We start from the raw sequence: 16328 nt of genomic DNA, 5'->3' as shown, positions 1-16328 counted from the left end.
ATACTGTTTGACTATATAAAATACTATTAACAATTACACTTTCTACGCATATCGGTTAAACTTCCATATCAGCATACTGTATGTACTTTAATTTATTATTTATTTATTTTTATTATTGACCAATCCCCACTTATTTGCTTTGACGATTTGAGTGACGAAATTCACATTTTAGCGCGCTTAACATTAAATTGATATTTGCGCGCCATGTTCTGTTAACTACTGGCCAGCACTGTTAACCCACCGGCACAAAATACTAAAACTGTTAAGCTGCACTGTAGTCCTATATTTTAACATGGTTTTGTTTTATTTATGTTTTTTTCCAAAGAACAAAATTAAATTCTTTTGAAAGCATATATTATAAAAAAAAACAATAGTAATTGGTTATCATTATTTAAATTAGTTAATTTTATTATATGGCTTCCCAAGGCATCGGTACAAATAATCGATTTTAAAAAAATACCGATGCATCGATAGATGGCGCCATCGATGTTTCTCCACCTCTATTATTGATTCCAACAATTCTGCGGTGTAATCTGAAATACACACGCGCAAAAAAAAACCAAAACAATTTAATGGACCACGTTTTGCAAATTGTGTGATAACAAACAAGCAACAATAAGAGCTGTGTAACGTTTTGCCAAGCAGCTGCCAACAGTTGTCAACGAGCTGTTTTTTGTTTAAATTACAACGAGAGTAGAGGCCCCAACAACAACACTCACACACACACACACACAGGTACAAAATGGTGGACGCTGCCAGACAAATGCTCGATGAGCTAATGGGGCGCAATCGAAATTTGCATCCTTCAGAGGCCGGGCAGGCGGTCAACTGGGAAGATCCAGAGGTAAGCGTAATGAAGCGCATGAATCATTCGGAGAACAATAGCGCTCTCCTTTCGTTTGTGATATAATCGAAATTCTTGGCATGGCTGCGACATTTCATTCTATTTAGCCGGTGATCAAAATAAAAAGAAAAATACTGTGAGCGCTGTCAGTTGTTGTACTCAAAAGCAAACGTTTGATTACATGTAATTCTTTGCCATTAGCTAATTAAATTGTTTGGTTGCAGTTCTGTCAATTCTACAATGTGAAATTCTGTCCGCACGATCTGTTTATCAACACGCGCGCCGATCTGGGACCCTGTGTGCGCATCCATGACGAGGAGGCGAAACATCTGTATGAGGAGGCGCGACCCTCGCAACGCAAACGCCACACCGAGGATGAGTTTCTACGCTTTTGCAATGTGATGCTGCACGATGTGGATCGCAAGATCCAGAAGGGTAAACAGCGTTTGCAACTGATGCAACGCGATCATCCGCCACCGCCGGCACAACAAGCAGCCAAATTCGAGGAGCAGCTAAGCAATTTGAATGCACGAATTCACAAATTGTTGGCAGAGGCCGAGGAGGCGGGCATACGTGGCGATGTGGATCAGGCCCAGGATCTGATGACCATCTGTGAGGAGCTGAAGGAGGAGAAGGAAACGTTGCAGCAACAGTATGATGCGAGTGTGAAGCAATTGCATAAATTGCGTCCCCAACAGCCGCCAGTTGCAATCACGTCCGCCCCAGGCACGGAAACGCCAAGCGGGGACGAGGCTTTGGCCAGCAACAACACCACTCCAGCATCAATTACATCAACAACAACAGCAGCCACTCCAGCTTCAAACAGTCACAACGAAACGGTCGTCAGCGAGAGCATTGGCACGCCCAAACCGTCGGAGGAGTCCAGTAAAGAGACGACGGCGGCGACGGCAACGGCAGCAGCTCCAGATTCTGCAGCATCCACAGATGCGGCCACGTCCTCCGATGCTGACAAGTCAGATGCTAAAACAGACGCGGGCAAAACGCCAGCGAATTGGTCTCACGAGGTGCCCGAGAAACAGATGAAAGTCTGTGAAATCTGCGGCGCATTTCTCATTGTCGGCGATGCGCAGCAACGCATCGAGGATCATCTGATGGGGAAACAGCATTTGGGTTACTCCAAGTTGCGCAATGCTGTGGCCGAAATCAACGAGCGGCGGCAAAAGGAACGCGAGGAGGACGAGCGAAGGCGTCGCGATGATCGCGTTCAACGCTTTCACAATAACTACGACAATAGACGGTGAGCTAGAATACTTAAGTTGTAGATGAATGTGTTATAGAGAATAACATGGAAGAAGCATCAAGATTAACGTAGAATTAGAAAGTCATAGCAAATGATCGTGAAATGAAATTTAAAGTAAGGTTCGTACTTGTATTTCGAAATTTATAATTCAAAAATTTGAACTACTGTAGAAAAAGTCAAGATATTTTTATAGGGATTTTTAAATAGGTATTTCAATTTAAATATATATTTCTCTATTAAATATCTATTTCTCTATTAAATATATATTTCTCTATTAAATATCTATTTCTCTGTTAGGATGATAGATCAATTATAAAGCAAAGTTAGTAAAGAGATGCTTAGGAAAAGTGTGTAGAAACTATGCAAAGATTAGATGAAATATGTTGCTTCATTTCATATCTAAAAAAAAAAAAAGAAGCAAAACACTAATCTCGCTCTCTCTTTCTATTCGGTGATCAGCGATCAACGTGAACATCGGGAACGCAGCCGTGACTATGCGCCCAATAACAGTCGACAGTCTTCGGATCGCAGGCATCGTAAGTTTTGCACACGGCACAGCTTTGGATGTGGAGATGCTAACTGGAGATTCAAATTCTGATGTATTTCCTCATTCTCTCTTGCAGATCACCACAAGTCGCACCATGGGCATTCGTATTCGCGTAGCGGGAGCCACAGCAGCGGCAGCAGCAGTCGTAGTCGGCATAATCATTATCGTCACGATAGTCGGGAGCGACATTGTCGCAGCCGCAGTCGCAGTCGTTACTAGAGGAAGAGGATACCAAAAAAACAAAACACAAAACAAAACAAAATGGATATAACGAAGAAGAAAACGAAAGGAGAAAAACAAAATACTAATTAAAGAATAAAGTAAAGAGATCTACAAGACAAAGAGTGGAACAATGAAAGAGAATGAAAGTTGAAAAATTATCAAATGAATTAAAGAAAATGATAAACACAACTACAACAACTGCACTACTAAGAACTACAACAACGACAACGCAACGAGGAGCACAACAGAACATCACGCGCTCTCGCTCGCTCCCTCGCTATCTGTCTCTCTCGCTCGCTATCGGGTAAACGTCCAAAACGTCACGCGCTACCCCTGTCTCTGTCTCCATGCAGCATCGAGGTACTCCAAAACAATAATAATATAACACATTTCAATAATACTATAAAAAAAAAAAAAACAAATTCAGACAGGCTTAAAAATGTAGAAGGCACATGTGGACACACACATGTGAGCTTACCAATAAATCAAATATGCGATTGGAGGTGAGTTGAACACAATATAATCTCGGTACCCTAAAACCCATCTCCTCCTCCTTCTCCCCCCACTACTACTATATAAAAAGCAAATCTTACCTACCTACTCTCTACTCTTACTCTCACTCTACTTTCGAACACGCCGTACACACGTACTCGTAGTCCAATATGACAATCTATATATATATACATATATATACATGTGTATATATATTTCAGACAGGCACAAAAAAGGCTTTCTAACGCTTGCTAAATTAAAAGTCTAAAGAAAACCCCCACAATGAAAGAGATACAAAACTGAAACTGAAACACAAACTTTCCTTCTCCCCCCCTTAAAAACCACATCATATAGACGCACACACACAGATGCACCTCACACACACACACACATACACCGAGCTACATTTGTACTTGTAGAATAGAGAGTTGCACGAGATCTATGCGGAGCCTGTTCCGGTTTAAATTGAAGCCAAGCTGTCACTAATCTAAGAGTATTCCAATTCCGTTGTATTTCTTTTTTAAAAGAAAAATCGATTGCGCAGCAATTTATCTAAATTCTATTATGAATTCTCTTAAACAAGAATTGGTCTACGACTATTTTCTGTCCATTCGAATATGTTATGACTATGGATAAATCAATGCATTAAATATCTGAGAAAGAAATGAGATTTAAATAATCTAATGCGGAACAGGTTCCCTAAAGTCTCATGGATTGCACAAAACCCGTAACTTGACAAGACAGCAACTGAAACGAAACAAACCGAACCGAACCGGAAACGAAACAGGGACCCAGACCGAAACTCGTACCCGTTACCGTTACGGTTACGGTTACGGTTACGATTACCGTTACCATATACCCAGGGTTAGGAACGGTTGCCGTATTGAAATGAGGAGAAAAGTGCGTAAACATAAACGTTATGGAATCAGGTTAGTTGAATTTTGTGAACATTCGACTGATGGTTAATGGTGATCAACTCGCAACCTCGTCTGCCCTCCTCCCTCTCTCTCTCTCTACCTCCGAAAACTACACCTACACAAAAACACCTTTGTATAAATGAATCACACACACACACACACACAAACAAACACATATACAGATAAATAATACTCACTGAACGATGGGAAACGAAAAGGTGTGTGTCCTTGTTGTACTCGTACTTGTACTTGTTATTGGAGATAAGCAATTCAATTGATTGTTACCAGGTATTTAAAACTCTACTCAACTCAACTCGACTCAAATCAAAACTAACCTCAACAACAACAACTACAATAATTATTGAAACAAGCTACCAGAATTTGTTAAGTATTTATACCACATCTAGCATACACCAAACATACCATTATTATGATCTAGCTTAATGAAAAAAACAAAAACAAAAACAATGAACACACATACACAGATCGATCGCCTTTATGCATGGGAATGGCATGTGCTTTGTGGTGTTTTTTCTCCATTGTTTTTAAACCGCGCAACGGGCAGGGTTTTTTTTTTTATTTTATTTTGAAATGATTTTGACATCAGGGATTCGCGTCCATTGGATCAGGGCTCCTAAGTCCTCCATCCTAACCTTAACCCCCTCTCAACTCCAAATCCACTCCAGCTTAATTTCCCGTTTCCTCTCCCAGAGGTTACGAAGTCGTTCTCACCGTTATACTTTCACTTTCTAACTCAAATCTCGCTCTATATCTACTATACTCTCGTATCTCTGTGTGAATCTCTCTTGTAGTCTATGTAGTAGGCCTTCTCTTTCCTCAAAAACACAAAAAAAAAGAAATCCTACCAGATTAAAACCGGCTCTCGCGACTCAGGTACATTTTCTTACAAACTAATATTTATGCGCTCTCCAAAAGTTCTGCAAGCATAAAGTAAATAGTTTGTTTTTCATTTGAATTTCGAAATTGCTTGGAAAGCGCATACACGCTTCGGCTATGCCGAATTTGGCTTCATGTTTATTGCTGTTGTACTTTCCCATGTACATACATACATAATTAATACCAAATGAATTACTGCAAAAATACCCAATGCGAACTGAAGCAGTGATCGATAAATTCGGTTATCGACAAAGCGACAAAAGCTGATGAAGAATGATGAAGATGAGACGAGGTAATTGCAATTTGAAATCAAAACGAAAGAAAATCAATTTTGTTCATTTATGCTTTTTTTAAATTAGGAGTGATCAGCAAGTAATGCAGACAATCGATAACACGATAATCTATACTTATTTCATTTGTTTTATTTTTCGAATCAACCCACTAATAACTCCCAGTCCCAAAACTTAAAAACTCCCCTGCTCTGTAGTACTTAATGTGTAATATGTGTAACATCGCAACATCTTCAACGCCTTTACAGGTAATTACAGCGATGGTAAATCGACAATGATAAGCATTTAGTTTGAGTTTTTTGCCTAGCCCACGCTCTGCTTCTTACTTTGTTTTTATTTCTTGTTTTCGGGGGATCAATTCAATTTGGTTTTTGTACTCACGAAATGTTTTGGATAACTCTATGTAAAAGTAAACGTAACTCTACTTACGACATTCGAGCTGATCTCGTAACAATCTTACTCGTATCTTTATTCTCATACATACTACTCTCAAAAATACTATCCCTAAATGAAAAAAAAAGAAAAGAAAAAGAAATACAACAATAAACCAAAAACAGTTCACTTGAGTTGATATCTCCCACAGCTGGGGTTGGGTTAGCTTACACTTTGGGCGATTGTTATCGATAAACATACATGTGTGTTGCAATGCCGCCATCTTGTGTACTCATGCTTTTCTCTCCAAACATTGCAGGAATCGTCGTGACGGCAACCGAAGCGAGGCCCAAACAAAAAAAGATGTGTGTGTGTGTTGAGATGCGGAAAGAATATCTGCAGGTAACTTCTATGCCCACAACACCCAGTAATGTTTCTTCAAAACAGACGAATACTGTGTCGACGTGTCCAGTAACGAGTAACGAGCAACAAGCAACGAGTAGCGAATAGCGAGTAAGGAATGACGGCGCGGCGCGTAGCGAGTGACAGGCTCACATCGTAACGATTACCACACTCATGTTAACTGTAATAACCGCATGAGATACGAGGTGAATTTCAATTGCTCTCCTTTTATCTCTATACATATACACACGCATATGTGGTACATATACATATACATATATGTATACTATATATGCTTGTATGCGTGTGTATCTTATCCTATATATTGCTTCCTCTGCCTTTATCTGTCTGTTTTCACGAAGACACATCAACATCGCAACAACAACAACAACAATTGTTATATATATTTATATATATACTATATATCTATTTTATTCAATTGGCATCGTAGTATCTTTCACAAACACTAAACATACACAATGGACACGCATTTTGTTTATCGATATGTTTGTATATCGATTTGCAGTGTGTCGATGCGTCGATTGCGCTTCTTTTTCTTTTGTTCTTTTCTTTTTTCTTGTTTATTTATTTTTTGTTCATTGATCTTCCGCGTTTGTGAAGGATAACGCGTCGCACACCCGCCTTTCGTTATGTATTTAGTAAAAATATTTTAGTTTTATTTTAATTCGCATACAACAGAAAAAAAACATAAGTAAACATACACGAATAAAACAACAACTTATTAACAACAACAACAACCAAGCAACCAACAAACAAACAACAAATGTAGTCATGTAAAGCAAGTTTTTAATTATTACATATATAACCTACATTTACAATTAATAATAATAATAATATTAATAACATTCAATTTGAGACTCGCAATAATTTTCTAATAAAAAAAACCAAACGCATAAAACGAATGAAAACAACAATTTTAAAAGATAAAAGCCATTTGCAAAATTTGCAAAAAAAACGAAAAACGGAGTTTTTTTCTTGTTAACGGGGCGGATGAAAAATGTAATAATATTATTACTCATACGACATGTGGTACGGCATGGTAATCGACACTCCAATTTCAACTAAATCTCAAATTTCAATTTCTTAACCCAATGATGTGGAACTGCAAGCGACATTTCTGAATGAATTGAGGCATTAAATTAGTGGAAAACAAATTTTATTGCTTCAGGCAAATGTTGAAACAGAGATTGGAAACCTGGATATTTCAAGATTATGTATTGTTGCAAAAGAACAATAATATTGCTCTCGTCCTTTCTGAAGATCTAGAGATTCACTGTTTTTCCCAAAAATTCCTTGATGTAGAAGAAAAAAAGACTTTAAATTGGATTTTCTTTTAGCAATTGTATATATTTATTTTGTATATTTTCATTATGTACTATAAGTAGTATAATTTTTTGTTGCCATTAACTGTAGCATTTTTTTTTTGCATTTTCTGTATATATATATATATATATTTAATATCTACAACTTTCCATAATCTATGCATGCTTATATCAATTTCGGTAGTCAAAATCATGTTCAAACCGGAATTTTCAACATCTATGAAAGCAAAATTAAGAAATTAATTGCCAAATACTTGCAAAATTATGTCTTCTGCGAATATAATATCAAATATATATGCATGCATATATATATATTTTAAATAAAAAATTGCATTTATTAACAGTTTTTTTTTGTTTTTTTGTATAAAATAAGTATAAGTATAATAATAATATTGATGTTGAAAGAAAAAAAAATCAATACAAAAAGTAAAAAGATGTTGAGCAAATTGAGAAATTTGTTTGTTTTTGCTTTTACTAACTTACTTTGAGAACTAATAACAATGTCACTGTTTAGTTTTAGTTTGTTTTCCCTATTTTTCTTGTTCTTTTATACAATTTTTACAATATTTGCTGGGCAACTTAAAAAATTATTGAATTTTGTTCTTTTGCACTTTTGAAACTTAACCTCAAAAAAGTATGATGCTGGCATTAAATGTGTGCCCAAAGCGCTGTAGTGTATACAGTAAGTATACAGTTTTAGAAATATCCTTTTGAAAAAATTCACAGTTTGTTGTGTGTGGTGTGGTATATAAAAATTGAGTGCGCTGGCAAATGCTTTTTGCACTGATAAAAAAAAATACGTTGATACCTAAAAATGTGTATGTGTGTATGCTGCTGTGTTTACATATGTGTGTGTGTGTGTGTTGGATTGTTGACATTTCGAGATAATGCGGCATTATTCAGCGTTACACTGATAACTTCAGCTTTCCAGTTTTCAGTTGTTAGGCGTTTCCAGTTCCAGTTATAGTTCCAGTTCTGTTTTGTTTGTCTTTTCTGGCTCCGTTTCGCTGCTCTCATGGCGATGCTTCATCTGTGAGACACAGCTGGCTGGAGTGGATGAACGGCTCCCTGGTTGTGTTGTTATCTGTGTCCCTGGTAGTTCGCTGCTAGTGACAATGCTCCGTCACATCGACAATGACCGATTTCTTCCAGCAGAATAGAAAATATCCAATGCCAGCGCCCAGCACAACCATCAGGCAGAGCCACACATTGTATGTCATAAAGATTAACATGAGCAGGAAGGATAGCGTCACCTGGAGCACGTGCAGCAGCGTCTGGTACAAATGATTGATGGACAGCATCGTCGGTCTGTTCAAATGTTCAAATAGATTTCATTAGGATACCATAACAAAAAAGGACGTTGAAATTGTGCAATTTTCCCCATTTTAAAAGACGAAAACATGAACGGAAATTTAACAATTAAACAAACAACAATGTTGGACTGCCTGCAATAAACGGGTTTAAACATTTTGCGCATTGCGCATGCAAGCCATCAAGTTATCGATATCGATACGTGTATCGAGTTTAACTTGTGCATAAAAGCACGAGCACGAGAGGAGCAGTTGTGCTTGAGTTAGTGGAATGTGCATTGCGACTGCAGCTGTGACGTCACAGGTGTGTTGCTGTTATATGCAAGGCCTGCAATTGCCATATCATTTCTTTCACGCGAAACTAGATACTTAGTGCAAGTGTTAAATATTCTAATTACGTTTTTGTGTACAACTTAAGATTCACAGTGCAATAAACTACATCTACATAATTAGTATGCTAATAATTATTATTAATTGCTGGGTTGGTGGAGGAGGGGGAGGAAGTGCACAGCTGACGGCTGTCTGGAGTATCGGATAACGGGCAACAGATGGCGCCACACATTCGGCTGCAAACGGACACACTTGACTTATGTATATATGTATGTATATGTATTTATAGAATTTGTATTGTATGTGCACATTTATAAACATATAGTACATAGTATGTAGGATGCGTTACGTGGTTCTGGACTCTTGGCATACTTACGGTTGCTTGTGCACAACTTCGCCAACATATCTGAAGGGCGTGGCGTGGGCACAGGTAACGGGTAACGGTAACACAGGAAGCAGTAACGGTAACGGTAAACGGAACGGTTGCGTTTGTTTGTTTGCGTGTGTGTGTGTGTGTGTGAGTGTACGAAATACAGATAGATTTAGGAGGGGGGAGATCAATATCAAATTGTTATCGTTATCGTTATCAATTTGTAAGCGTATTTTTGCAAGGTTTCGCGATATTTTGTTATTGTTTTCAATCAACAATATCAATAATAGTGTTATAATTATAATTAGAGATTATTATTTTGGTGGTTTTGTTTTTGATTTTGTTTTGGATTTTGTACAGCCGAGTGTTGTGTTATGTATAGAAGATAATGATGAAAATTTACATGAATGCGCGATATATAAATATATTATTTGTTGTGATTATGGTACAGATGACGTTGGATCGAGCGAACGAGCGAGCGGAAAGCGTATTTTGCGATATTGTTGCGAATGATACACACAAGAGGGCGATAAAGACGGCAACGAAAACGAAATAGAAAGAAGAGAAAAATGAGAGAAATAAAGGCATTAGCATTAATATTTACATAAAGAACGACGGACAGCATGAGCAAACTAATTCAAAAATATAGAAAGGACATGCAAAAAAAAGAAACTGAAGCAGCAAATTTAACGACAAACATCAAGGCCAGGGCTTGAGCATGTCCAGGGCCGGCGCATAGCCAGGGTTGATACTCACTGCACGGGTGAAGGCGCTGCGGCAGCTGCAGGGGGCATGCGGGGTGCTTCGGGATTGCGTTGCGGCCCCGTAACCGGGCGATACTCCAGCAGATTGTACGTCTTCCAGAACAGATATTCGCGATAGTACTTGAGACCCTCATAGAGCAGCGCCAGCAGAAAAATAGCGATCATGGAGCCAACGAGACCAGCCACTGTTTCGATGTGCCACCACGAGAACAATATGGTCTCATTGTAGCCAAAGTGGAACTGCAATTGTCAAAACGTTTCAATAAAGCAAAGATACTTAGGAGAGGCAACTGGGACTTACCGCCATGGACATCATGTGCTCCATTCCGGTGCCTGTGCCACCAGCATGATGATGATGCGCATGCATGCTCATATCGGGATCAGCGTGTGGCGTCACCAGTAGTGGACTCGCCGTCGTTGAATCCATCATGTGCAAGGAATGATCAATCAGCTCTGTGGGAAAAAGTGTTTAGAGGGTTGCGAGTAGCGAGCGAATAGGATTACTCACCAACATTGGGATCTGCGTGGGCGTGGTGTGCGTGATGAGCATGTGCGTCCATTTCGACTGTATGCTACGGAAGCGGGATCCCTTTATTATTTGTATATCTGTGTGGCGAATAGTGAAAGTTAAGTGCCAAATTGGTAACAACAAAACAATTAAATCAAAAATGGAGCACACACAAAAGGTAGAGAAATGGAAGGCACTTTGTGGGTTCATGGGACCCAGCCCCAATCAATTGCACAGCTGGCTGTCAGACTAGAAAGTCAATCATTCAATGACTGCTGCCCTGACTCAGCAGCACAGCACACACACACACACCTTTCACCCGCCGCTCAATCGCGGAATACTTTCCCAAATGCTCCCATTATCTCTTTGCCCATTCCACACCATTATAATAAAGGTCACACATTCCCCTGTACTACTGCTGTACGCATTTTCTGCAGCTCGAATGAAGTTTAATGAAATTCTCAGCATTGCGAAGCGTGTTTGCCTGCCTCATTCAACTCATTGGAGGGGCGTCAGCGACAGCTTCCATCCAGCTTCATTCCAACCTCACAAATCGATTATGATGCTGGCAAATTGCTCGGCAATCTTCAACTCAAGTAAAATATTTATGGCACTTGGACTTTATGCATATGATGATATCAATTCGCTGAGATTTGAGGTTACTTCTTCTATGCATTAATAAAATACATATTTATTAACCGCTCCACAAACCATTTATTTTTGATATTTTTAAGCATGTGCATTCATACTTAAGGTTATATCATTTCATTTCAACTTGGCATTGCTGAAGGTTCAATTTTAACTACATTGATTAATCTAGTTTCCAAATTTAAACATATAAATCTTTTCAAAAAGTACAATTTTGTGTATTGCAATTTTTTTTTTAGCATTTTCTTATACTGTATCACAAATTTGAAGTTTTATTGAACACTGTTAAACTATTACCATATAACAGTTTCAAAATAATAATAACAATGTAAATTACTCTGGGAACAGTGAAAAAGAACTTCACTGACTCACCGCACTTTGAGGTTATGTTGAGATTTGGTAAAGGATATATTTGGATAATTTGTTATAAGTTTTGCACGAATGTAATCCCCGAAGCAGTTCACTTTTTCGACTGTGCTTTAGATATCGAAAAATATGCATTCTATGTGATAATGCCAGTTGGCGGACATAAATTAGAGTTTGATCAACCGCAAGTGAGGAATTTGGGCGTGGAAGCCTCTTTGTTTCAGTTGAGTTGTGTATCTGTTTGTGGGTAGTTACGACAACAACCACAACAACAACAACTACAATAATAATAATAACGACAACAGCAATAATCGGGGGAATTCATCGTGTTGTTTTGCGGTTCGTGCATATCACAGAAAAGCAGACATAAAGACAGCAAACGACACTGAACGTTGATAAGGTGCATTAGAGAGGGTTTTCTCCCTGTAGTTCTCTATGGTTGGTTGTAGTGCATGTGTAGTGCACAATCAGCGAGGGTAACGAACAAATGAATGGGAACCGTGATTTCAGCATAAATATGCTATACTACGTATCTCACTCTGTTGCGATCGGACCAGATAACCTGCTACATGGTTTGACTTAATCAACGATCGTTGAAAACAATTGCAGAAACAGATTGTCAGATCGTTTCACATTGCATGTACATACAAGTATGTACATAGAAGTCAACGCTATAATGAGTTTCTGGGGAAATTCAAATACTCAGTATGTCGACTTGCTTGCCCCTCCTCCGATCTCCCCTGCTTTTTCGATCGAGTCACACGACTTGCCGCCATATATCCGGGTATCCGCGGGAGAGGAAGAGAGGAAGGCACGTATTTACCCAGTAATAAGAAACGAGTTGCGAGCTGCGATTCGCGTTCCACATTTAATGTGATGATAGCAATTCAAACTGACCAGGTTAACCACAAGAGAGCGTACTGTCTATAAAACAAACATACAAAAAACAAGTCTCGCAACACACATACTTTATAATAATTATAAGCGTCTATCTCTCACTCTAACAAAGAACCGCAATAAAAAGCAGCTGAGGTTCTTTTTTTGGAATTTCTGCTGTGCTGCTTAAGATAAGGCAAATCGAGTTAAGTACAGGCCCTCAATTCTAAAAACATTTTTTAGCTGCTGCCAAACACTGACCCCACCGCTAAGAGCCAACTACCAAATAACGGGCGCGCATAAGACGTTCACCTTGAAAGTGCCAACTCACCCAACTGGCTGCACACAAGACACAAAACAAATCGAATCAAACAACCAGTATAAGTTAGCTATAGATAAGTGGGTATGACTTAAAGCTAACCAAATTTAATTTTTTTTTTTTAAATACTTAAAACTTATTGCAAAATTTAGTAGCTCTAGAAAGTAATTACAGCCTCTTCGTTCTTACTCTTTAGACTGCAAAGTTTGATGTATTTTATAAATTGAAATATAGTCGAGTTAACAAGTCCTCAGCTGCTCGCTAAGGAAATCACTACAGACACCTGTTGATACAAAGCTTTAATCATGACTAGATGAAATCACACCGTTAATTGCTTTGCTCGGAGATCCATTTGACGCATTAGCTGTTGGTAATAGCGCTTACGTGTTCTGGCACTGCCAGCCGTATTGAAAAGCCGACAATTGAAAAAGAGACAATGTATGCTGCCTGTTCTGTGCCATCCATGGCATACTTATTAACCCCATAATAATAGGATACATCGCGGGCCTTCACTGTTCTCTAAGAAGCACCTAGCTTTACGAAGACGTAATATTGAAACAAAGCTCGACTTAAGCTTAACTAGATCGGCATCTCAGGGACATTTTCCTGAATTGGTATTGATTATGGATCGGCAATGGAGTTAATTGATGTCGGGTATTTCCTAAATGGGAATGCTAGTGGCACCCTCCTTAAAACAATTGAGACCGGGATTGCACATAGCGCTGCTTCTCTTGAAGGACCGTCTTGGGTAAGGCGCCCTGCTGACAAGCTACCGATTGAAATTGGGTATTCACAATGCTTGGATGCAGTTCGCAATGCATCAATGTGGCTTGACGATACTCCTCGATATAGCCATCATAGCTTGAACGATCTAGACGAATTTTAACGCTAAATCCTTGCTTGCGAAAATAGCCAATGGCGAGCGTGATCAAATGCTTAATTTCGTAACAAGTATACATATACTCAAGGAACATCGCGGGCAACTGTCCCTCAAATAAAGATTTTCAACACCTGTATTTCAGTATTTCTGCCCAAATCAAGAGCTTGATTGACTTAAGACGTTCATGGCACGCTCAACAATCTTCTTGGGCAAATCATTTTGATCGATGGTATCGTCATTTGGATTTCTCGCAACTCAACTCCTGCCAAATCGACTTCGGTTTACGATCAGACTTTTTCGCATTCATTTCTTAGCTTTGGTATTTTCTTGATTTTCGACTTGCATAACTATTAAAAAGCAAAGCATAATTGAGAATTGGAATTGCGCAAAATACCAAAACAAAACCTACTGCCAACTAATTACTGCATATTACGTGGTATATGTTGGGGGGACTCCCCTATACTTTGCCAACACTGAACGGTGACCCACAGTGACGATTGGGCAACACTGTTTTCCACCCCGTTCAACATCGTGCCAGTTGCAAAGATCAGCAGCTGTCTTTTGATTTTGCAATTCCACTTTACATGTTCGTTTGTCTTTTCTTCTCCCTCTCTCTCACATCTTGGCTGTAGCTGAAGACTTTCGCTTTCAGCTGGACACACAATCATTTAGCAGCCATTAGCAACATTATTGTGTGCTTTATTCGTTGATATGGCAACTCGGCTGTGCCGTTATGTGAAAGGGAAACGTAAGAGAATCAAAGATGGCGAACATGCACAAGCGCTCACAATTATCAATTATGGATAAACAGCATTGCTAATGCAACATACAAGTGTATGTATATACATATTTGTATCTATAAGTGCAAATTATTTAAACTACATTAATCACAAGTGTCTTGTAATTTTTAAAAACGTTAAATTTAATATTTTTGGATCTGTTGCATCGCAATGCAAAAATGAATTGTTTCTGTTATTTTTTGATGTGCAAACACTGCTCGCAGTCCTAACGAGTGAGAGAGCGAGCGAATGCCAGCTGACGGCGGAGACTGTGTGAGCAATTATGTGTGTGTTTGTGAGTGCGTTTGGTTGAATTGCTGAAACAGGTTGAGGAACACCAAAGAGGCAGGGATAGGGGCAGCTCTTAAGCGTACGTGTGTGCGTTACGTCACAGTAAGCGCACAAAAGAAAAATGAGTTTCGAGACAATTGCAAATATTACACGATTCGATCTAAATTCGAAATCGATCAATAAGATTCGGAATGCGAACAGATGCGACGGCGGTTAACGTGCTTGACTATGCATATTAATATCAACAATGCATGACACACATACGCACGCATAAATAGCATTGATATACATACACATACATATATATATGTGTGCGTGTGTATGCAAGTGTTAAATGGCGAATCGTCTGATTAACGAGCGAGCCCAACTGATAAACAGGTCTTCGCACGTTCTTTTATATTATTGATGATAAGTGTTCAAGTGTGTGTATTTGTGTGTGGACAGAAAGTAAAAACTACAAATCAATTACACATTGTTCTTGTTGTAGACTACATTGTACTTACATTGTTTATTGCTGCACTTGATGCGATTATTTATTGCATACACAACTGCAACTGTGAATGCAACTAACAAATGTGCCGGGTACAACAACTCCAACGGAATGTGTGCAAAGCTGTAACAGATACCATTTCAAAATCAAATTAATTAAGCAAAAAAACAACACAAATGCCAGATTGATTGACAGTCAAACACAGACACACACACAACCCAATGATGTGGTTTAATCGTAGTTGATGTCGGTCACTCTGTCACTTTGACGTTTCACTTTCTCCCGATTAATGGAAGCTGCTGTTACTTGCATAGAGATGCACAATAAGAACAGCTGTTTTGCTCAGGAACGAAACGAGAGAGGGAATCTCTACTTTCATTAGCATAACAAACTGTTGTCAATCTTTACTGTTAATGCTTTCACACACACGGTTTTGGTGCTCACTTTTGTGTGGTACGCGCAACAAAACATAAAAGAAAAAAATACAATTATTTAACACAAAATGCACTGTCCAAAGGAGACTTCGGTTATTTAATCACACATGTTTGCACTGCGATATGGGTTGCATTGAACAGTTATGTAGGACTTCGTTGCATTATCTGGCTGCAATTGAGTTGCTGTTTATTTTACAATTCTGCATTTATTTACTTATTTTTGCCGTATTTGCGATTATTTATGAAACCAACAAAAAAATGCGCACGTCCGCCCGCAGACAACTTATTCGCACGATTAAATAAAGAAAACTAAATCAGGGGCTAGCGTGACCGCAAGCTGTAGTTCAAAATGTGCTATTTTATGTCGAAAATAGAT

The 16328-nt window shown here is 38.7% G+C and overlaps 2 protein-coding genes across 5 annotated transcripts; one reads left to right on the top strand and one right to left on the bottom strand.

The window, feature by feature from the left end:
• Positions 1 to 497: 497 nt before the first annotated feature.
• On the top strand, positions 498 to 7215 carry LOC132796068 (luc7-like protein 3). 2 transcript variants are annotated; one of them, XM_060807098.1, is made up of 6 exons: positions 498 to 844; positions 1069 to 2102; positions 2565 to 2641; positions 2729 to 3234; positions 3302 to 3377; positions 6162 to 7215. In XM_060807098.1, the coding sequence occupies exons 1-4, from the start codon at positions 743 to 745 to the stop codon at positions 2869 to 2871; spliced, it is 1356 nt and encodes a 451-aa protein (XP_060663081.1). In that variant the 5' UTR covers positions 498 to 742; the 3' UTR covers positions 2872 to 3234; positions 3302 to 3377; positions 6162 to 7215. The 2 variants fall into 2 exon arrangements, with proteins under 2 accessions (XP_060663081.1, XP_060663080.1); XM_060807097.1 differs by having other exon boundaries at positions 2729 to 3377.
• Positions 7216 to 7586: 371 nt separating this feature from the next.
• On the bottom strand, positions 7587 to 16272 carry LOC132796083 (high affinity copper uptake protein 1). 3 transcript variants are annotated; one of them, XM_060807119.1, is made up of 7 exons: positions 16167 to 16272; positions 15532 to 15641; positions 10870 to 10967; positions 10663 to 10814; positions 10354 to 10601; positions 9604 to 9633; positions 7587 to 8895 (listed from the first exon to the last, which is right to left on the bottom strand). In XM_060807119.1, exons 3-7 carry the CDS (start codon positions 10919 to 10921, stop codon positions 8694 to 8696), a joined length of 684 nt encoding a protein of 227 aa, XP_060663102.1. In that variant the 5' UTR covers positions 10922 to 10967; positions 15532 to 15641; positions 16167 to 16272; the 3' UTR covers positions 7587 to 8693. The 3 variants fall into 3 exon arrangements, with proteins under 3 accessions (XP_060663102.1, XP_060663103.1, XP_060663104.1); XM_060807120.1 differs by having other exon boundaries at positions 15963 to 16240; XM_060807121.1 differs by lacking the exon at positions 9604 to 9633 and having other exon boundaries at positions 16167 to 16271.
• Positions 16273 to 16328: the final 56 nt, after the last annotated feature.

This window comes from Drosophila nasuta, chromosome X (assembly GCF_023558535.2).
Source record: "Drosophila nasuta strain 15112-1781.00 chromosome X, ASM2355853v1, whole genome shotgun sequence".
Classification (NCBI taxonomy): Eukaryota; Metazoa; Arthropoda; class Insecta; order Diptera; family Drosophilidae; genus Drosophila; species Drosophila nasuta.
This window is presented reverse-complemented; position numbering and strand designations above follow the sequence as displayed.

Bases quoted from the DNA above. Each gene is read 5' to 3' on its own strand.
- LOC132796083 (XM_060807119.1), bottom strand. From the start codon at position 10,921: ATGGACGCACATGCTCATCACGCACACCACGCCCACGCAGATCCCAAT. The intron at 10,815-10,869 runs GTGAGTAATCCT...TTTTTCCCACAG, and splicing joins CCACGCAGATCCCAATGTTG to AGCTGATTGATCATTCCTTG. The intron at 10,602-10,662 runs GTAAGTCCCAGT...TGACAATTGCAG, and splicing joins AGCACATGATGTCCATGGCG to TTCCACTTTGGCTACAATGA.
- LOC132796068 (XM_060807098.1), top strand. From the start codon at position 743: ATGGTGGACGCTGCCAGACAAATGCTCGATGAGCTAATGGGGCGCAAT. The intron at 2,103-2,564 runs GTGAGCTAGAAT...TTCGGTGATCAG, and splicing joins AATAACTACGACAATAGACG to CGATCAACGTGAACATCGGG. The intron at 2,642-2,728 runs GTAAGTTTTGCA...TCTCTCTTGCAG, and splicing joins GTCTTCGGATCGCAGGCATC to ATCACCACAAGTCGCACCAT.